Here is a 22,135-nt window from a genome sequence, read left to right on the forward strand (position 1 = left end):
AACGAAAACAGCTTAGTGCTATTAAACCAATGTTTGGTAGATCCATCTGCAGGTTACAGCTTTAATGAGTTAGAGAAAAAGATTGACATCCCTTTGCATATATGGTGAGTTTCCATTTCCCAGACTGTTTCAAGAGTCAGTAACCCAGTTTTTAAACTATTGTATTTCATTGAATCTGAGATGCCCTTGATGCTAAGTATTATTTTAGTATTTCTAAGAAAGGAAAATAAAAGACTCCCAGTTAAACAGTGACACATTGTTGATTGCAGAGATCTTCAAATGTGGAGTTGGTGTGTGTGTGGGGGGGGGGGACATGCATCTTAGAGTTACTGAAATACCTCTCACTGTTGTTTCACTTTTCCCAAGTCCCTTGCCAGAAAGGAGGAAACTCACATTTTGCTCCATGATTGTGTTCATATGATAGAAAATATTAAAACCAAGCCTTTTCTAAGGAATCTGACACTCACAGGCCAGGTGCTTTCGATTTTAAGTAGTGGGATTGGCCGGGTGCTGCAGAGAATTAGAAGGTGTTTAGCATCTGAATTTTAAATAAATGCTTAAAAAAGAGAGAGAGAAAGGTGGCACTGCAGAAATTGCTTATTAGCGGTGCAGTGTGGAAATTGCACATTTGTAGATACAATTTTTCATTCCTTAGGAAACATTGTGTTTTCAACCCAGATATTAGTTGAAAGGTCACCAAGGGTCTTGTCTCTTTCCACAAGACTTTAACTTCCTCAGAAATTCTGGAAAGAAGTGTGTTTCATTGCCATTTATAAACAGGACGCACCATTCTTTTCCATCTTTGAACCAGCTCCACATTTGCCTCCAAAGAGGAGAAAAGCAGTTTGGAATCATGAAATCGGGTACTCTGAATTTTTGTCCCACTTCAACAGTGTGACCTTGAGCAAGTCACAACTACTCATCCTTTCACTTTCTCGTCTAAATATTGAGGAGGTTGGTCTTAAAATGATCTCCAAGGTTCCTTCTACTTCAAAATTCTATGATTAAATTTCTAGGTAACATTTTGGTTAGCATCAAACAAGATATAAGTGTTGATGATTAGCCAGAGTGGTAAGGCTAGTTGCTAGGGCAATGGCAACAATCAGGTAAGATGAAAAAGGATGTGTCATTGCTTAGCTGTTCTAATGGGCCAGGAGGAATTCAAGAGCCAAGTAAGGGGAGACCATTGCAACTAGGCCAGTTAAATGAAGCTGAATAGACATCCTAAGGATTGATGCCATTATGAAGTTTGTGAGTAACGCACAACTGGCTATAGGGCTCACTAGAAAGCCATATTTTAATGGCATAAATTAACATTTAAAACATTATTCAAATAAAAATTTGAATTGGAAAAAACAAGCAATTCTCTTTATTTTATATGAAGCAGGCAGTCCTTTACTCAGTAGGGTTATACTCCATTTGCTGCAGAATAATTTGGGAAAATGAGGTTTGGGCAGAAATCTTACAGCATGATAAAGAGCACATAGGGGAGCTAAGTTAGGCATAGCCAACTCCATGCATTTACTCTGTCTTGAGGTAGGATCCTGGTGTTAAGTATTCATGAGTGTTAAGTATTCATGCCAGGTGTCATGGCAGATTTTCCCTGTAGAAAGACCCCAGGCATATTTGGTCAAGGCCTCCCTCAGGGAGGGTGATGATCTGGCTGTTGACAAGTTCTTTGATTTGGCTGCAGATTGGTTTTTTGAGGAACTCACAGTGTACAGAGACCCCTCTTCCTCAAACCCTGTTACATTCTTCAGCACATTGAATGACAAATGTTATTTTTCTGATGTGAGAGTCATTTAGAGGTTGATAAACCATAAGTCTCAAGCCAAATCTTCCCCTCCCTGCCTGCTTTTGTATGGGCTGTGGCTAAGACCTGTTTTCACATGTTGAAGTGGTTAGAAAAAATCACAAGGAGAGCTATATTTTGTAAAAATTGTATGAAACTTAAATTTCCGAGTCCATATCCTAAGTGTATTAGCATCTAGCAGTGCTCATTTTGTATATATCATCTATGGCTGCTTTAGTGCTACAATGACAGTGTTAAAGTTGGGACAGAAACCCTATGGCCCACAAAAGCTAAAATATTTTTTCTTTGCCGCTCTCCAGAAGTTTGCAGGCTCCTGGCTTAGAACATTTCTATTTTCCTCTCTTCTGAGGCTGACCTAAGACTGGCAGAACTAGCTGTGTTCCTAGAACTCTCCCAGTTCTGAGTGTTTTGTTTTACCTCCATAACTCATCAAATGTGTGTTTTCCTGTGTCTCAACTCTGCCCACATTGGCATTTACACCTCGAAGTAACAAAAGTCTGTGGGCAGTCCCTACTTCCTGCTTTATAGTTTGGAGCCCAACATCACTGACTCTGGGGCTCCTCACTTGACCCAAACTCTGTATATTTTGTTGCAGAGCAGACCATATTTGCTTTGGTGTCTACCCTAAAAAATCCTCCTTAAAAAGAAAAAAAAAAACCATAAAAAGGTGAAATATTTGTAAAGTTATACATGTGAGAAATGTTCAGTTAAATCAGCTTGGGTTACAGGCACCCCTAGAAGTCTCACCAGCCCAAGGTAACCCTGGGAGCCATCAAGAGTACTCGCCCACTGTTATATCCAAGAGAGAAGCAGGCGCACGATGCTGAAGGCAGAACGCCCTGCCCTGAGCCCCACCCCAGCATCTGTCTAATGAATTTCTTCCATATTAAAAACCGTGAGTTGGGAAGAACTGAACAGGTGACATGAGACAGCCCCTCTGGGCCTTTCTAGGACCCCATTCACTGCTGATGGAGGGAGAGGATGAGGAGACAGGGCCAAGGGATCCTGAGTTACCTTTGCTCTATCAGATCCCGACCATGGTGACATTTCCACTTAAGAGGATCGGCCCTTGCATCGTGGTGATGGTTTAGCCATATTCAGGAATGCGGTTTTCAGACTTGGCCTTTTGCCTGGAGGAAATGTTACGTATTTCATAGGTCTCCCATTTCCTACATCCACTTCACAAAGTCATTAAGTTTTCAAAGTGCTGTTTTTGATCACATAATTTTTTACTCTGGAGTTCCTAATTGTAATTAGTAATTTTGCAATCCAGACAATAGGGCTAGGGGAAAAAAAAAAAAAAAAACGTTATGGGGGGGGTGGATCATCAATTTTATGAAACTTTATTTCCCACATTAAGGTGTTCAGCAGTAGGGAGAACTAACTTATGTTGCCCTTTGTTTTATTTTGGTTTTATTTTACTTCTAAAGTTAGGCTTGTTAATGGCCCTTTGTTGGGTAATGCCATTCCCCTACCCATTTGTGCATCCTGTAGGGTGCATTTCCCCTGTAGCACTTGATTGTACCAAACCTGTTCTCGCCATCAGCTTGCCGGGATTACCCATCCTCTCCGGCACAGCAAGAAGCATTAAGCCGGCATGTCCATTGCTTGTTTATTCCTTGTTTTAATTTTCATTATTATGTTTCTCAGGAAATGCACACCTTAGCTAACTGGCACAAAAGGTATTTGAGTTCTTGCCAACATTTGGGGAAACTGAATAAGATGCCTAGAAGAGGGTTGCCCCATCCTTTGCTTAAAGTTTTCTTTCCTTTTTTTCTTTTTTTGTTTTTTTCTGTCCTTTAGCCCATGAAGAGCATCATGCTTTTGAAGGTGGACGTGGAAAACACTAATTGCACTCTGTAAAGAATTCTTTGTCCTTTGCTGATTGGTTTTGGAAACGGTCTTAACAGGAGGGAGTGAAGAGAAGACTTGCCGAAGCCCGATGCTGGTCAATTTAGAGTGGGTTTCTGTCCTTGCAGATTGGGCAATTAGGACGCAAAGTGGCAGGTGGGGTGGGGGGAGACTGTGTGGGTTTCTGCGGTCACGTTACTTGCTTTTTTTATTTTTGGCTTTCTAAATTCTCTGTTCTTTTCACTCTGATTTTTTTTTTGCCCTTCTAAATTCCTTATTCAGTCTAATTATTGTTTTCTACACTCCCCTTTCATTGAGGCACAAGAAATCGGTTTCCCTTTCAGTAGCTCTGCTGTACCTAGTTAATGAGAATATGCATAATCGTGACAATAATGCTTTTGAAAACCACACTGTACTTGGAGGAATACTAGCTTGGTGAAACCTGTCTTTTGATTATTTGTTGTGACACATTCTTACCTACTATGCACTGGGCATTGTTTTCTCTGTCCCAAGGAAAAGAAAAACATACTTAATCTGATTTTGCACTGACAGCACACACATCTTTTATTTTTCCTTTTTAAAGCATTTTTTAGAGATAAAAGGAAAATAATAGTTGGGTTGCCTAACATGTAAACTATAATCACAGTTGAGTATCAGGCTGTAAATCAGACTCTAGGCCTATGGTCCCTCTATGGAAAGATTTCTAAGCAGAATTTCAGTTTTGCCTTTTTCGAAGGAAGGCTTAGAGTGGTAGCAAGGGATCTCTCCCAGTAGGAAACCTATTTCTGATTTAAAGAGAAAGTGATATTTTAATTGTTTGAAAAATTTCTCCCAAATTTTGAGGATGTATACTTAGGCCTTTCCAAATCAATTGCAGTACATTTTGTTATATGGTCCCCTTTTCCTGTTCATGGTGTCTGTCCTTTCTGACATCTGTAGTCCTCCCTGGGCTCCCTTTTTCATTTATGAAGTTAAATTTCATTTCCAGGAGGAATGTGAACATTCACAAAGTTGAACTTTGAGTGTACTCTGTTCATAATAATTATTAGAATTGTTGATTTTAAATATATATATATATATAGAGAGAGAGAGAGAGCGCGCGCAAGAGAGAGAGAGCGCGAGAGAGAGAGTGTCATTTACCAAAGAAAAACTGGTATTAGTAGAAGGAAATGGCCACTCAATGGAACACTGAAACTTCCTCAAAATGTGCCAATTTCTTCTCTTAACTCTACCAAGCCTCCTGCTTTTACGTGATAAAAGGGCAGGGCCGGTAGGAGACCCTTCCTCCTACTGACTTGTTTTTGGAATAAGGGGGAACACATGCATGCTTATACATTTTGCAGGACTTGCACCAGGATCTTTAATTCCTCTCTCAGCATTGACAGGCAGAGATGGGGGGCTTCTTCCGGTCCCCAACACGTGTTTGTAAATAAAATCTTCCAGACCTTTAAAAGGACTTTCAGCAATATCTATTTATAAAAATTGTGCTCTTCATGTGCAATACTAACCATATCAACCATAACAGTGACAGTAGTTTTTAAGCAATTGTTTCTAAACTTGAGTTTCTTCAGTGATTTCAAAATGAGGTATAAAAATATCAAATTCATTTTTCAAAATCCTGAAACTTGTTTCTCTAAACATTGTACTAACATCCACTTATTTTAAATTGTTTATTAAGGATTTTTAAAGAATTATTCTGGACATAAATTCTTTTTATAATATAAGTATTTTTCATATAGATTAGAAAAAGCATATGATTGACTTACCTTCATTATAATTGTCATATATTTCCATAAGTAAATAGATTCTGAGTCATTTTTAATTTTGAACTTTATTTAAAGTATTGTGATATGATCAACTTTTCATGTATGTAGCCTTTGAAATAAAAAAATAAATAGGAATGTTAGGCTCACATTAATGTTTTCCAGTTTCTATTGTTTATGATTATGGAACTTTTGTCCTACAGAAATTCTACAACTATTTCTTACCCTGTAGCAAATACCAATTGTGAAAGGATTTAATTTGCCAAATGTTAAGCACCTATCATCTAAATTAAGAGAGGCTTTGGTCAGATTTTGCTTAGGACATTGTTTTAATTGAATAGTTCATAGTGGACTTTGTATGAACTAAGCTGATTTAATCAGTTTTAAAGCCTCTCGTTACCTTCTTGGATTAAAGGAGCTAATTCTCGCTCGGGATACCAGGAAATATTTTGTGGGGCATGTGACCTTTGTGTGATGGAAGTGTACCCATCTTGACCAGTACTGGGGAACTAGCGCACCTACAGCAGAATCTGCATTTTCGCAGCCAACTCCTTGCAAGTGCAGCCTGACTTCTCTGCACAGAGCCACACAGAAGCCAGAGCTCACTTTTTTGCCTTTGCGATTCCTCAGGGTCTGTAATGCAGAGCTAGGGACTGTGAAGTCAATATACTTTTTTTTCTCCTTCTGTTATGCCCAAGGTTGTCATATTGTAGGTGGGAAAATTACACTCACTAAATAAGGATGAATAATATCCATTTTGAGGAACTTGTCTGTATTTTAGTTTTCTTTTGTAAGCCCTTTCTGAAGTGCTTACTCAATTTTAAGATTTCTCCCATTCCCCTCCCACCCCCCACCCCCGGCAATTTTCCACATTTCCAAAATGAGGGTATAGTTTACAGTAAATATGTACATTTAATATAATGTAGCTATTAAATTCATGGTAAAATTGACGGGGGGGTGAGCAAAAAGGGGAGAATACAACTCTAGTAAACTTTAAATGAGTTTAACATGACTGACTTTCTCAGCTCTCTTCAGAGAGTTCATCTCTACACCATACAGTCACAGGACGCTGTGATTCCAAGAAGCTTTATAATTGGGTTCACTGGCACTATGTACAGTCTACCAACTGAACCTCGATGTCTACAGGCTACACCCAGTCCAGGCTTCCTTAAACTGACAACACTGTAAACCGTTAGCCTAACCCCCCAGCTGCTCCCCAAGCCAAGCTCCAAGTCTGATTCAGCCTGCTCTCTGACATGACTGTACATATATCAGATGTCATCCTTACACACGGCTCTCATTTCCTCCCTCTGCCGCTCAGTGGCTGAGGCAGTGTGAGAGTTTGGTGTTTGAAAATAACCTCATTGTGAGAGGAAGTAGACCTTTTTTATGAGAAGCCTAGCTTTGAGAGGTCCCAACTTTCGCGCTTACACGGAACTGACAGCGTTTGGAGCCGTCACATGGTGGCGCTGCCTTCCAGCTGACCGTGCTGGCTCAGCAACATAATTTATCCAGCTGTTTGTGTAATCATTTTAAAATTCTTCTGCATTTTGCTCTTATGATATTATAAAAATTTGCTTAGATACTACCGATAAGAGTTTAGCTCTCCTACACCTAATAAAAATCTATCAACTCTCTGGATATGTTTTAAAATGTTCAAATCTCAGGCTTTCATTGAGCCTTTCAGCAGTGATAAAGAAAGAATGTAAATAACATATAGGAGCTATCAGAAATATTTTGTCAAATTTCATGCCCAAAGGGAGAAGTTAAATTAGGGTTTGTTTTTTCCTTTAGCTTTCCAAATATGGAACTCCTCTTTAACATGTAAGTGTATTGTTCACTTTTCCTGTTTTGTATTTTTCTATAGGATTTCATTCATTATAATGAAAGTAGAGGACTGCCTGTAGGTAGTTTATTTCCTAAAAGAATATGTTCAGATCTGTTAAAAAAAATTAAAAGTCTGGTGACTCAGGATTGTAAAAACCTGGGTAGTTGTCTTAATAGCTGAGAGGAGTCAGAAGAAAAATGAAAACGATAGGAAAGGAGGGCCAGGGGAAGCCCCGTTGAACTGATGCCTCTGTGTAGCTATTAGAGTGGGATCTCCCTCCCATGAAGAAAAATGTCCATTTAGATTCCTTATGCATTTGATTATACGGTTCTGTTTTTGCTTTCTATTTTTACATGTGCATCAAAATCTAAGAACACTTATTTAGGTTAACTCATTCAGGCTAAAAGCCACCATCTTGTGTTGTAGAGAGACTTTTGTCTTGCTGACACAACTCTGTTTCTAAAAGATAAATCACAGTCTCAGAATTTTCAAGTGGAAGGGACCTTCGAGATCATCTACCAGTGCTTCTCACCCCCTTAGCATACAGCGGAATCACTGTGGTGCTTACCTAATATGCCCTGACCCTAGAGGTTCTGATTCAGAAGATCTGGAAGGTGTAGGCTCTGCTTTTATAGAAGCCACCCCAATAACTCTAATGTGGATGATCTTTACACCTCACTTGACCACCGCCCCCCAATACATGCACATAACAAATGAGGACAGCCTCGAATCCCCCAAGCTCTTGAAGGTGACCTGATCTGAGAATGTATAATACCAACAGCCTTGTGAAGGCTGGAGAAAACCACTGTTGCTAAGACTTGAAAAGATGATACTGGTATATGAGCACTCTATGGCTAGCATCATAAAGTCAGCAGTAGCCCATCTCTGGAAGTCCATAAGATAAAACCTTTAACACAGAGTGGTGGTTTTTCTCTTCTAAATACTATTTCAACCTGTTAAGACAAAAGAAATTAATGTTCAGAAAAAGTAGTTACTCTGTATGTGCAGTAACTACTTTTCTGTATTGTCTCATGGCACCTGGGTTTCAGCATCATTGAACAAGATTAAATGAGTGTTATAGAGCTATAAAATTGCATGTAAAATAATGCAAAGGTGTTTAAATAACTATCAAAGTAGCCTTGGAATGAATATGCACTAAAATTAATTGTCACTCCTAGGTGTAACATAGAAAAGTTGTTACTAAACTGGAGGGATTCTTTAATACACAGCAGTATCAAAACAAATGAGTTTTCCCTAAACCATGTAAATGGTAAGCAAGTCATCATGAAGTCAATATTTTTGTTCATCGTTGCTGCTAAAATTTAGAATCCCATTGTTTATGTGTGTGTTGAATGTACTTTATTAGAATATCCAATAAAATAACCTTTTGGATATTCTATGCTCTTGTGTCCTTTCGAAATCATGAGGTTGAAGGAATTCTGTGTTAAATGTTTTTGTTTCGGTTGCTGCCTGAAAAAAATTACCTGCTCATTGAATGAAAAGCAAGATTTCTTTAGGAAAATTTCAATTTCTATTGTTAAAGTCAGATTTTTTTCTTAAAATTTTATTTTGGAACAGATGTCTATTTGGGATTTATTAAACTAACTTTGCATTAGAGAAATGAGCATGAAATATGAGCATTACTGAGTTTTTGACAGGAAATTAATTGTATCTCTCATCTTTTTACATACAAAGAAACAACTTTGAATGAAGGTTTGAGGGTGAAAATTTTAATCAGAGCATTTTACATTTTATAACAAATGGAGTATATTAAAAGACTGAGCATTTAAACTGAGTTTTTATTGTCACTAGAGCTATTAATTTTGTGAGCATACATTAAATTTCCCCCAAATTTCTCAGACCTTCTTCCAATAGGACTTACAATCACTGTATAATTTTTTAAAGGTTTTTAACTGTCTTCTCAATTATTGTTTAATACCAAGTCACAATCCCATTGCATGTATCCTCACTGAGGTTTTAGTTGCATTTAAATGATTACACAAAAGGATTTCAGAGCTTATTCTAGTGAGCCTTCTTTGGCTTGGAGAATCTAGCACCATTTGTCCCAAATTTTAAATCTTATCAGTTGCATTCAAAATTAGTCATTCTTTTTGTTACCTGTATAAGTTAAACCAGGTTTATTTGCCTTATGCTTTGGATCTGCGTGTACCCCTCCTCTCCTTTGTATACCATCTGTGCCCTGTGCAGTTGGGGCCCTTTCACATATGGCTACAAGCTGGTGTAATGCCCTTCCTTTTGATCTGGCTTCATCTAGTGATTTGCTCAGTATTTTTAAGGTCAGACTGAAAACTTTTCTGTTCTAGTTATTTTTGATTTTATATTGTGTGTTGTGTTTGATGTTCAGATACATGTGAAAGTTGCTTCTATAAGTCAGTAATTTTTATTTCAGCCTTTTGCAACAATAAGGTAAGACTAGACTACTTTTCTTACTTGAAAATGTAGTGATTTGCGTGTTTAGTGCAAATGTTTGGACGATTTTTACAAAAGTTCTTGCACTTTTCTGATTTGAGTCTGAATGGCTTTGAACTTGTGCTCCTTCCTTTTCAAGATCTAATTTCAGGGGTTTGTTTAAATTCATTAGTTATAGAACTTTATGTAAGATCCTTTTCTAATCTGCTGCCATTAATTCTCACTCTGTGTTTGCTTTCATTAGTAAAGAAATGTCTTTCTCCGCCCTCAGATTTAAATTTCATGCAATTTTATTGACCACATTGTCTTATCTTAGTAAGTTCCAAGTATACGTGTGGTGATTGTCATAACCCTGCTTACTCTAGCATATAATGAAACTTGGTGGCCAACTGCTCTTCTGTGTGTGAAGCTCCTATACAGAGCCCAGCACTTAGTAGGTGTCCAGGCGCTCTAACGCCCTCCTGTTGAACACAGTGACCGGGCTCATTTGGCCTCTTAGAAAACACATTTCACTTGTTTTAATTCTTTTTTTAGCCTTTTCTAAATATAGTTGCATTTTACCATAAGTCAATTACTCTGTGTTTCTCTTTGTCCTCCAGTTTGCCCGTACAATTCAGTTAGCCCTCATTTAGCCAAGTAAAGTGAATTGGCTCTTCCTCTCTGACTATTACATCAACAACAACAAAATGCCAGCAAACTTTCACTTCTTCCATTCATCTGCAGACTTGCCTGTACTTTAATTGTAGAAGCAAGCAAGTCAGGATGATGTATGTGATGACCAGTCACTTTGAACACAGCAAATTTAATGACATCTTTGAGGAGCAGGGAATAATACTCTAAAAGCTTTAGAATTTCCTGATAACTCTGCCTTCTATTTGAGTTTGATTACTGCTGCACTGTATTCCATGTGTACTTACATGGTTATCTGTGTACTTTTTAGAGCATGTTATTGGTTGTTTTATTAATATAGGCTTTGCCCTCCCTTCCAAGATACTGTTTTTTAGAGATCTACGCCACTGATTGTTTTCGTTCTGTAACTGCTGTTAAAGAACTCTTAACTGCTTTTCACTAGTGAATGTATTAAAAATCTCTGGAATCCTATAGGAAGCTAGGTCTTTTGTTATAGGAAGAAAAGAAAACAGTAGCATTTACAAGACTTGGCAAGTTAAAATGTATATAATTGAAATATGTATCTATTTCCCATCATCTGGCAGGCTGTGGTGCTGACTGGCTTATTTCTTGCCAGAGAAAATAAGTTTAAATCATAAGCATATTTAACTAGCAAGCATAAATCATAAACCCTCCTAATCATAAGCATCTTGAACTCTGGTACCATTTATACAGATGGTATGGCTAAATGTGTGTGCTCCTCCCAGGCTCAAAGATGTGGACAAGCTCTTTCTCCTCAATTTCCTCTCCCACTCAGGAAACCTAAATCATTTGCCTTTTGCACATGGAGAATTCTATAGAAAGCATGGACCCAGAAGACAGTTTCACCTCTTAGGAAAGTTTTGGACTTTTGATTCTTACTAGGGAATGGAAGTGAAGGTTAAACATTATAGTAAAGTTCCCCATTTAAGGTAAAAACAATTGCTGTTTCATGAAGATAATCAAATTATGAAGGGCAAGATTTTGACTTTCAGAATGTAGCTTTAAAAAAATGAAATATCATGAAATCATAAATAAAATGACAGTCCGCTGGCTTTCAAAGAACATTGCCCAGGTGGTTGATTCTACAGAACTCTTTTGGATGTCACAAAGTTTCTATTGCAAAATATGTTTCTAGAAGTATTTTTAAAGGTATAATAAAACAATAACACATCTGTACTGATTTACATTACATGGCAAAATGTTAGCATGTGGAAGCCAATAAGCATAAGTCTATATGCACTCATTAATTTTGTTTCATGAAGCATCATCAGTTTTTAAAAACTTTTTGTAAAATAAATAAGGAACCAGGGAAAAGACTAATCATAATAGAGTAAAAATCAAAATCAACAAGCAACTGTAAACCAGAGACACACTACAGGGGGGCTAAGGGGGAGTAGGATCAAAAAAAGGGGTGGGGGTGGGAATTGCATGGGGATTATAACCAAGATGAAAATGCATACATTGGGCAAAAATGAAAAATGATGTAAAAATATAGAAAATTAAAAATAATATAAAAGATACAGAAAACCCCTAAAACAAATGTGTAGCTTAGTTAATTGTAAAACATTATATAAAGTTACTTATAAAGGTAGTACTTCTAATAGCTCCCAGGTCAAGCAGTAGAACTTTGGCAGCCCCCCACTCCAGGAGCCCCCTTCTCAAATCCCCTCCCATTCTCCCTCTCTCAGATAACCATTATTCAGAAGTATGGTAAGAACGTCCCTGAATTTCTTCCTGGTTTTAGCATGCTAAGAATCACTTTTATCATTTTATACATAGAAATTCCTCTTCTTATGAAAGTTGGGTTCACAAAAGTTATTGAATTGCAAAGACACCATAGTGATTGCTACTCCTATAAAGTGTAACATGCTTTTGTTGTAGCCTGTCTACTCATAGCTATAATGTCAATAATAGCTAACATACATGCGATCAGACACCTAGGTGAGTTAATTTACTTCTCATGAAGACCCTAGGGGTCTATTTGTCCCTATTTTCTATTTGTAGCAACTAAGTTTCAGAGAGGTGAAATAACCTGCCCAAGATCACACAGTTGCAGAGCTGAGGTACATACAAAGCTGTCGCTGCACAACCTATTTTTCTAATAATGCCTGTATGGTATTTGAAGATTCTAATATATAAGAATTTTGAGATTCCTTATGAGTTTGTTTCTAAAGAAAAGGATCTACAGCTTTTTTAAAAAGATTGAGAAATTGCAGGTTTGCAGATGAAAAAATGACCTAAACGGTATGAAGAATTAGTTTGAGGTCTTATAAGTAGTTCGTGGCAAAGTTACAGCCAGATTCCCAAATCTGTCACTTAAAAATCAACAATCTTCTTCATTCGGTATCTTATGTAGAAAAAAATTACAGGTTTTCCAATATACATCTTTATATCAATTCGACTTGAAACCAGTTTACACCAGTTTAGGACATGCTATTCACTTTTGCTTATTTTCTCAAGGTTTTAACTAACTGGGATTAAAAATGTCTTATTTGAGGCTTGCTTTTCCATCTCACTTATTGAGTGCCCAATCTGTGGATGCACATGCCTGACACTCTTCTCCAAAGTATGTACAAGAATAACACATTTGACTGGTGTGGATGGCAGGTGAAAAAGAATTACTGATGTAGTGTAGGCCCTTCAACATATTCACCGCCAATTCTGGATTATCCCAGCACAGATGGATCATGCAAAATCCCTCTTCTACTTCTTACCGGTGACCTTCAACTATTTGTGTTTGCAAATGCTTCTCTACCAGAGATTGGAAAGAAGAACAGAGGGTGAAATTTAGCTTCCTGACAGAACACTAGGTGTCCTGGTAAAAGGTTTGGTGGTTTTGGTGGGAGACTGGGATTCTTTCTGGGTTGAATCCCTCAGGGATGCCTGATTTAACCCAGGATGTCAACAATTAGAGGTGAAGCAAACTGGCATAATGCAAATAGCTTAGTTCACAATTTGCTTTATTGGGTAGAAATCCTGTTGGCTTGTGCCTGCAGCAAGTTACTCATGTTCTGTGAGACTCAGTCTCCTCGCCTTCGAAGGGAGGAATGCAGAGCTTCCTTGAAGCAAGTGACATCCTTAACCCAGCTCAGTGCTTTGAGCAGGTGCAGCTGTCAAAGGCATTTCCATTAGTTAACTGACTCCATTTTTCTATGAACTGATCTAATGAAATGCACACTTTCCTTTGAGAGGTTGGTCCAGCTCAAATTGTCTGAGGTCTTGCAATTTTTGGTGGCAACACTGGCCAACCCACCAGTTTCCTAACTCTTTCTTTGCTTATTGACCTTTCTGCCTCTTCACACCATGTTTGGGGAAAGAAATCTGTCTTCTTCACCTGAGATCCACTACCTGACTTTGAGTCCATTTGCAGTAAAGCAATTTAAAACCGAATGAATCTTCCCAGTATTTTCTAAACACGTATGTAGTTGTCATCATTACTCAGGAATATGAGACGTTCAGTTGATGACAGTGTTTTCCAGACTGAAGAAATTCCTGTGAATCCTCAGTCCCGCATTGTCTCCTGTGTACTGTGGCACTCAGACTTGTCATTGGAGGAGGATTGCCAGTCTCCCGAGTCCCCTGGGTGACATGCCGATTAATTTAATCCTGGGTGCTTTAAGGGGAAATTGATAGGCATTAATATGGCGGAGGTGTCGATCACATGGTATGTTAATTCACCATGTGCTGGGAGGTGGGGATACAAAATAAGTGCTGCCTTCATGGCGCTTACAGTTCAGTGGATTGGTAACTTTTGTTGCATTTGAACTACTAGATGGTAAGAAAGGCAGGAAGTACATCTCAAGCCTATTTGAGTTCCACATACCTGCACACAGTACAAACCCAAGCCAGGTTTCAATGAATCAACGCTTGAATGTTGTAAGGAGAGAGTTTTTAAGTCAAAATATCCTTAGATTTCTAAAGCTGAGTGTTTTCACTAATCTCATTATTGTTTTAAAATTATTTAATAATAGTTTTGACATTGAATTCAGTAACCACAAAGGCTATTTATAATTTGTTGGTGCTTTTCAAACATCTTTAAAAGCCAAGCGAGCCCTTGACTTTTGCCCAGTAATTCAGTGTATTTATGTATATACCTGAGGGGTAACAATCATAAAAAGGCCTGTGCACCAACATGTTAAATATGGGGATTGTTATACTGTGGAATGTCTAAAGATTGCTTACTCTGTAATTTTTAAAAGCCCTGTAATTCCTTATAAAGCATATATAGCATCTGAACAAGAAATATGACACTAAGTCTAGGATTAAATATTATCTTGGGGCCACTACCTTATGCATTTTCAGCAGTTTGGGAACTCCACTAAGTGCAGGTTAACAAGACCAGAGCATCATAAATGAGCATCTGTCCCATGACCCAGCTGGAGACCCCTCACGATTATTCATTCCAGAAGCACGTGCTGACACTGGGTTCAGCCCCTGCGCTCTCCCACTCACCGTGGTCTTTTAAGATTGGCAGGAGGTCAGAGCCTTCCTCCCCCAAGCTTTGTGGCCTGGCTAAATGGTTTCTGGGGCTCACATGCTTTGTAGCCCTGATAACTCTGTTAAAAATTAAACAAAAGGAGATCCTGGACAGGGAGCAACCCAACTCTGAACTCTGATGTGGAGAAGGTTTAAAAAAAAAAAAAAAGTTTTAAATGAGAACAGGCAGCTGTGTGGGGAGGACCTTGTTCAATTCGGCACCACTGCTGTTTCGCCTGCTGACCTGGGCTTTCGCATCCCAAGTTGAGCCTTCCACTTCAAAGGCTTGGCTCTGAGGGGATCACACATTTTCCTGGATGACAAATTAATCAAACTTGATTTCTTGGATGAGATGGATGCAAAAGAACTACAACTCCCCGAGGCCCAAAAGTCAATATGGCCCTTCTGGCTCTGATTAGGGTAACAAAAGGATACCTGAGAGCCATCTTCCTCCCCACCCGCTCTGCTGTGGGATGGCGCTGAAAGCCAGCCTGGCTTATAAAGGAGAGAGGCCTTAGGAAAACACATTTCAGCTGCGACCCAGTGCGGGCAGGCCCCCCTGACAGGGAAAATGACTTTTTCGTAGATGCTCACCTTTTCTCCAGAGCAAAGTTTCCGTTTCGAAGAACCTAGAGGAAGTAGTATATTATGGATCTGAAATGTTTATAGATCCCCCCTTTTATGTTTCTGCTGTGAAGATGAGGTTCAGGAACAGAAAAGAAATTGGCCTATGATATCTGGCAAACGTTAGAGATAGCCTGAGCTTGAATCAGGAAATTTACTTCTACCTGGTTAAAAAGGAAATTCCCCCAGTCAGGGGGATTTATGTACCTGTTAAGGCAGGCCTAGGACAAGGTGAAATAATGGGCTTCCAAATGCAACCCTGTGGTTCTGCTCGGCAACCCACTCATATGAGAGAGTGAAATCAGTCTCCTGCTAAATCGGGGATCGCAGGATTTCGATGCAAAACCCTCTTAGCAGCTTTGTCATCCGCCTGTTCTGTGGAGCATCCAAGGACACCGCTCGCATCCTTCTTGTGATTGCTCTGCGTTCTATATTTAGAAGAATTGCTGTAGCACAAAATATGGTCCCCTGGCTCTCCTGGGCATGCTTTCCGCCCTGCCCAAAAAGACTTCAAAAAGCGAAGGGTTCGTGCTCTAATAGCACAATATTGGAAAGAGGTCCCAGATGGTATTTTTCCTCTAATATGTAGGCAAAATGTGCAAATCTACATAGCGTGGGCTCCTATTTGATAAGTTCATAGGGTCTACCTCCACGCAGCTGCACCGCTGCCACTGGCGCTGATGGCTGATAAACATGTGCAGAGCGAAATGGGGTCATGCGGACCCATCTCTCAGTTCTGACACTTGGTTTGAAGATCCTTGCTCCAAGGATCTTTCTGATCCTGACAGGCAGTTTTCAAAATGTTTGTGGTGTTCTGGGGCCTTTAATAATTTAAAGCTGTGGTTTAGGTTCTGCAAAGAGCAAAATAGACCCAGGGTTCTACCCCCCTCTGCTTGTGAACTGGCTTCAGCATGCCCCCCAGCTCTCTGAGACTTGTGCAAAGACCAGCTGAACCTCCTGCCCCCTCCTTATCTAGTGAGTGTTTAGGGTGAGCGAAGTCTCCCTCTTCCATGAATTCTGAGCCTTCATTGAGAGGAGTCTTTTCTTGCCATCCAGGAGGCACTGGAATTTTCTTAACTGCTTCCGCCTGTGACTACTGGCTCATTCTGGTGGTTCCTTTGTAAGGTGGGCACTGTCTTGAGAATCACTGGCCTCTCACACGCCCTCCACAGTGCCCTTCCCACAGAAGGGGTGGGTGCTGTGGGTGCTGAGCGAGGACAGCGTAGCCCCTGGTCTATCAGAGGTGGCATCTTAAGGAACCCATCCTCTACTTCGGAAGTTGTTTTGTGGTTCTAAAGAGGTCTTTGCTTTGAGGAAGAGACCCCTGAGGCCCCACCCTGAGGTTTTATGACTGACAGGAGTAATCTGAAATTTCTGAGCCTCAGTTTGCTCGTCGGGCAAACGGAAGAATGAAGCCCCTTTACTCGGTGAAAAGAGTAAATGAGAAAGTACATGTGAAGTCCCTTTGCAGAGTACAAAGTGCTATTCCTGTGCACATCTTGGTGTTAATGCTTCATGCTGCTACACTGTTCTGGTCACAGTAGGCCTCTTTAAAATCCCATTCTAAAGTAAAATCCAGAAACCTTTGATTTTGATGAAAATTCTCTTTTAGGATAAAAGTAATAATACATGCTCATTTTAACAAATGCAAACAATTAATAGTGCTAGCTGCCCCTGCCCCACACCTTCTTTTAATTCCTAAAGGACAGTGGTGGGAAGTAGCAGTGGTTGTAAATGTCTGTAGATGGGCTGGGCAGGTGGATCACACAGGGTCAGCGTGAGGGAAGCATGGCAGAGGAGGAAGGAAGGAACATAAATAGGAGAAAGGCGATATCACAGACATATGGTAAACCTTGGAAGAGGCACCTACCAGCCTTACCCAGGTGGTACTGAAGAAAGTGCCTACTAGCAACATCTGTCTCCTCCTCAGGTTTAGGAACTTCTTTAAAGGGACAGTCATTATGCCTCATGTATGTGGTTTCAGCACCTGCAGGCATTCTTAACGCTGCACCTGGGCATGAGATTTGAGGCAGGCAGAACCCACAAGAAACCCTGACTTTCTATTATTTATTTATTTATTTATTGTGTAGACAAACTGGGGCGTAGGCCAGAGGTGTGGGGGATGGGGAGAGGATTCACCAGAGACAGAGTGAGAAGCAAAATAGGCAGATTTACTGAAATACACTGCTGAGGGGAGCGGCGGGTGAGACAAGAGAGGTCTGCTGCGCCATGTGGGTGGCTCCCTGGTCGGGCATCCAACTCAGGCTGTAGCAATGATAGTGCTGAGACTTAACCCCCAGGCCACCAGGGAGGCCCAGTCCTGACTTTCTATAATTTAGAAACCACCCCCCTCCCAAAGGTAATTAAATCATCACTCACCTTGAGCAACACATATGCATTATCTTTATACCCGGAGACAGAAATTGTTAGCCCTGAAGGAATTTCAGGGGAGGTTTGTGGGTTTTAGCTCCAATCACTTTTCTTGTCGTTGTATCTCATCCTCAGTAATGGTTGATGTCTCTTGTGTTCCCTGGTGTTCTTGGAGGCAGGGGAAGTGAGATCTGACCTGAGGAGGGGCCAGTGACTCAGTAGCATCCTCTGTTCTAACAAATCTCAATGGCTATTTCATGTATCCATTTGTGTGCTTCATTTTTTACCAAACAAAATTTAAACTCTTGTTGCAGGCAAAAGTCCTAATTAGTTCATAGATTCAACTGTTAGAGAACAAAATGTATTGATCTGTGACAGAATATGGGTTTGAAAGCCAATGTATTAAAAGTCTCTCACTCTGACAGAATTCTTAGCTCCAATTATTCTTTCTTCGTTGTATGAAGTTCAAAGTTGGTGAAAAGTGTCTTTTTGAAAGTAGAAATTTTAAGGCTCATTTTTAGCAGAACAGGTAAAGGAAGCCCTCAGCCCATCAGATTCCTTCAGTCTCTACCTAGCACAGCTTGCCAGGGTCAGCCTTGTAAGTTAACCACTTGGGTTTCGGGGGCCATTGTGGTGCCTTTTAGCACACTAGCTGCTGTCCTCACAGGCCAAGCAAAACCAGCCATGCCGGGAAACTCAAAGTGGGGTGTTGCTGTGGAGACAATGGCAGAATGTACCCCAAGTGACCTCTCTCGGTCAGCAAAGTGATGGAATGTTGTCTCCTGAGCATAGTCGGGCTGAGGCCAGGGGACCCCCTTTTCTAGGACTTCCATTTGTGATTCCCATGTCTGGTGCAAGTTAGATCCTCTGGGGTTTGTGTTCTTCACTGGACACATATCTTGATGGGTCTTTCTCAGCTGCACCTGCTGATACAAACAGGATTTTATAGGACAGAAGGAAGATACGCCTTTGGACATGATGAAGGGCCTTCAGAAATCTGTTAGTCAGCTATGCATCTCCACTCTTGAAAGGGTCTCTGTGGAAACTTGATGAGTGTGAAACCCAAGCCCAGCTTATTGTTAGTTAGATGAGGAAAAATCTCTCCAGGTGCCAGGTGGTCCCTGTGCCTTGGCCTTTATAGCCTCATGATTCTCCAGATTCTGGGGTTTTGTCTCTGCACCAGCCTTCACCTAGGTATTGAGTTCATCTAGTTATGTAACAGCTTGATCCTCTGAGAAGGCATATAGAAAATTTGCTATTCAGTTAGAACAATTAACTAGATAAATGGCTATAGATGTACTTCTCATGGCAGGTGAAGAGTGAAATATTTCTGGAGGAAATGAAAGCAGACAGCCCCTTCTTTAAATGAAATATATTTGGAAGCTGAGGAGGCTAGGGCTTTTTGCAGGAACCCTGAGAAATCCAGGGAAGTTTTATTTATATGCAGTGAGGTGTCTTAAGTGGGAAGAAATTCTACCAGGTCATGTAGATGTTTTATGTAAAAATATTACAGGATGGATTTCTGAAATGAGTTCTAAGAAAGTACATGTGATAGGGAAGAGAAATAAGATGCTTGTGATATAATTGGAGTCATCCACGTTTAGAATACTCTCCTTAGGAAATAGTCATTGACCTGAATCAGAGACCATCCAGTGAGACTCCCTTATTTATAGCCGAGGGGCTGAAGCTTAGAGAGCAAAGGTCTCTTTGCCCAAGGTCACAGAGTTAGTGAGCCCCAGAACCAGAGGGACCTTAGCCCCCTTATCCATATCCCTTTCCCCTACATAACTATCATTTTACAAGTGTACTCTACCGTGCCTCTAATTTCAGAACTCAATTTATTCCATGCTTCAGATTTTCATTGCAATCATTTTTCTAAATGTAGGAATTTAGCAAACTACCAGATCAACTTCAGTAACACAACATTGGGGGTACAGTAAGAGAATTGCCATAGCGCCATCACACCACGACTACTTCATTGCGGTGAGCAGAAATACATTGCCTAAGTTTGTAGGCAATGTTGTCATCTTGTGCTCAATTCTTACTTTGAAAGGATGAGCTGCTGCTTGGTTCAAAAAGCAGATTTTAAACCACAAAGGAAGTAAAGATTTATTTTCTGTATTAGAGCTTTAGGGCTTCTTGAGGTAAAAATGTCCCTGACTGCACGTGAAGGGAAATTTGCTTTGGGAGGAGAATCAACAATGTAAAAGAAACAGAAATTTGGAAATAATGAAACAGTGATTGATCCTGCCCTCTGCCTGCTCTTCCATCTTTCGGGGGTGACCACTTGCAGGCAATTGTGAATATTTGCTGTAACTCTTTTTAGGCAAGTTCAGTTTTGACTACTCACATGCTAGAACCCAAGAATGCTTGCTCACAGAAGTGCTGAAAGTGAGCTCCAGGCTTCAACCCCAGCTGCAAAGCCGTGCCATCCCACAGAGAAATGACTTGGGCAACAGCCTGAGCTGCCAAACTGGCTCCCCTCTACTTTTGCCCCCCAATTTCTTTTGGTGGATCTGGCCTCTCTCTTATTGTAGTATTTTCCATGTGTTTGCTAAAGGGAAATCACCACCAAGACATCTGCAGTATTTCCAGGCTTTGAAGTACCCACAGGAAACTCAGCAGAGAAAGCCTGAGTTACTTTGAGTCTACTGGCTGGGTGGACATATTGTTTGTTTGGTTTGGTTTTATAGCAGCTGGAGGTGAAGCCCAAAGCCAGGGGCCAACATCACCGGAAATGAAAGTGTCTTCACTGGCTTCCTGCCGGAAACAAGAGCTTTTTAATTTCATTTTAATTCAAAGAATCAATAAGCAGAGGCACACATAGTAAAAAGTATTTAGTTTCTCCTTTTTCAAATGAATGTTCCATTCTTGGTGTGCTTTGAAAGTGTAAGTGTGCATTTCTGAATCCATAACCTTTGAAACATGTAGCATTTAAAGGTTTACAGAGTGAATTTGTCTACCTAACTCAAGTCATCTCTCTAACAAGTTGAGGTATTAGGATGTCATCATTAGTTCTCAGTTGAGTTGACTGGGCCTTAACAGACTTGCCCAGCAACTATAGCCTGTGAGTGGCAGTCCGCTGATTCCAAGGGAGTGCGTTCCAGCTATGAGACACTTCTTCCAATTTACTGGGGGGGGGGGGATGTGGCCTGATACTAAGCTATTTCCCCTCCATATTGCCACAAGAACTGGGGTACAGGTCAGATGCGTGGGAGGGTGAGAGGATTCACCAGAGACAGAGCGGGGAACAGAACAGGCAGACTGACAAAATACACTGCTGAGGGGAGCAGCGGGCGAGACAGGAGAGGTCTGCCGTGCCATGTGGGACCCTCGGCAGACTTCCGAGATCGAACCGGTGCTGCAGAGGCTGCGGACATCTTCACAGCTCAACCACCTGCGCCACCAGGGGAGGCCCTGCCCTCAAATTTTTGAGTAATCGCCTTCCTTGGGGGCAGAGCCCAGTGTTTGTGGTTCAACAGACAAAACAGAAACAAGAAATTAAACAATAATTATGATATGATTAATAATATTTATCAAGCATGGACTCTAAGCCCAATTCTATTATAATCTGCGTGTATAAACTTGCCTAATCCTTGTAGGAACCTTCCTTATCCAGTGAGATGAGTGCCCCAGGTGACCTCTCTGGAAAGCAATGAGCCAGGATTCAGTGGCAGTCTGACAACAGGCACCTCCTCTTCGCCACTCTCCGTATGCTTACTGAGCATCGCTGGATCCCAGACCCTTTAATGCACTCGTTGAATCATCACCAGCCCTGTTTTACAGAAGGGGAAACAGGCTCATTGTGGTTAAATCCCAAACTCCTCAATCTCCCAAATCTGATCTTGGGTCCTTCTGCTGCACTCCATGCCCAGATACGCCTTGTGCACTGCAGCACATAGAGCCGCGGAGATGGGACTGCAGAGCCTGCGCTACCCGCTGTGGAAGGAGGGTCTGAGCAAAATCCTTGGGGCTCTGCCTTGAGCAGCCAAACAGACCTTCCTGCCCACTTGTCCTTAAGGCTTCTCACTGGGGTATTCACCCAGGAGAGACATGGAGGCCCAGGGAGCCTTTGATTTACCCAAAGTCGTGTGTGTCTCCCTGAGGGGCGGCCCTAGGACCTGAAGACAAGTATTCTGTACTTGGGGTCCTGGCTTAGGAGGTTGTGTATTTCTGAGGACAGCGAACTTAACAATGGAGGAGGGCTGTCTGGAGGAATGGGGTTTGGGAGTCCCGTTTCCATCTCTGCACTACCCCTGTTTAACTCCAGAGCCTCTGCTTCTCTCTCCTCCAGAAATGTAGAAAAACTGCCACCCACTTTCTTCACAG

The 22,135-nt window shown here is 40.7% G+C and overlaps 1 protein-coding gene across 1 annotated transcript in view; it reads left to right on the plus strand.

Annotated features, from left to right (window-relative positions):
- EIF4E3 (eukaryotic translation initiation factor 4E family member 3) overlaps window positions 1–3,804 on the plus strand; it is a gene marked incomplete at its 5' end in the record, with an annotated part of 36,214 nt that extends 32,410 nt beyond the window's left edge. The window contains one exon of the mRNA XM_084247672.1: window positions 3,617–3,804. Coding sequence (XP_084103798.1) covers window positions 3,617–3,663 — 47 coding nt within the window. The 3' untranslated portion in view covers window positions 3,664–3,804. The remainder of the gene's footprint in view (window positions 1–3,616) is intronic.
- Between the last annotated feature and the right edge of the window lie 18,331 nt (window positions 3,805–22,135).

The sequence above is a fragment of the Talpa europaea genome, assembly GCF_964194135.1.
Source record: "Talpa europaea genome assembly, chromosome: 11".
NCBI classification, from domain to species: Eukaryota; Metazoa; Chordata; class Mammalia; order Eulipotyphla; family Talpidae; genus Talpa; species Talpa europaea.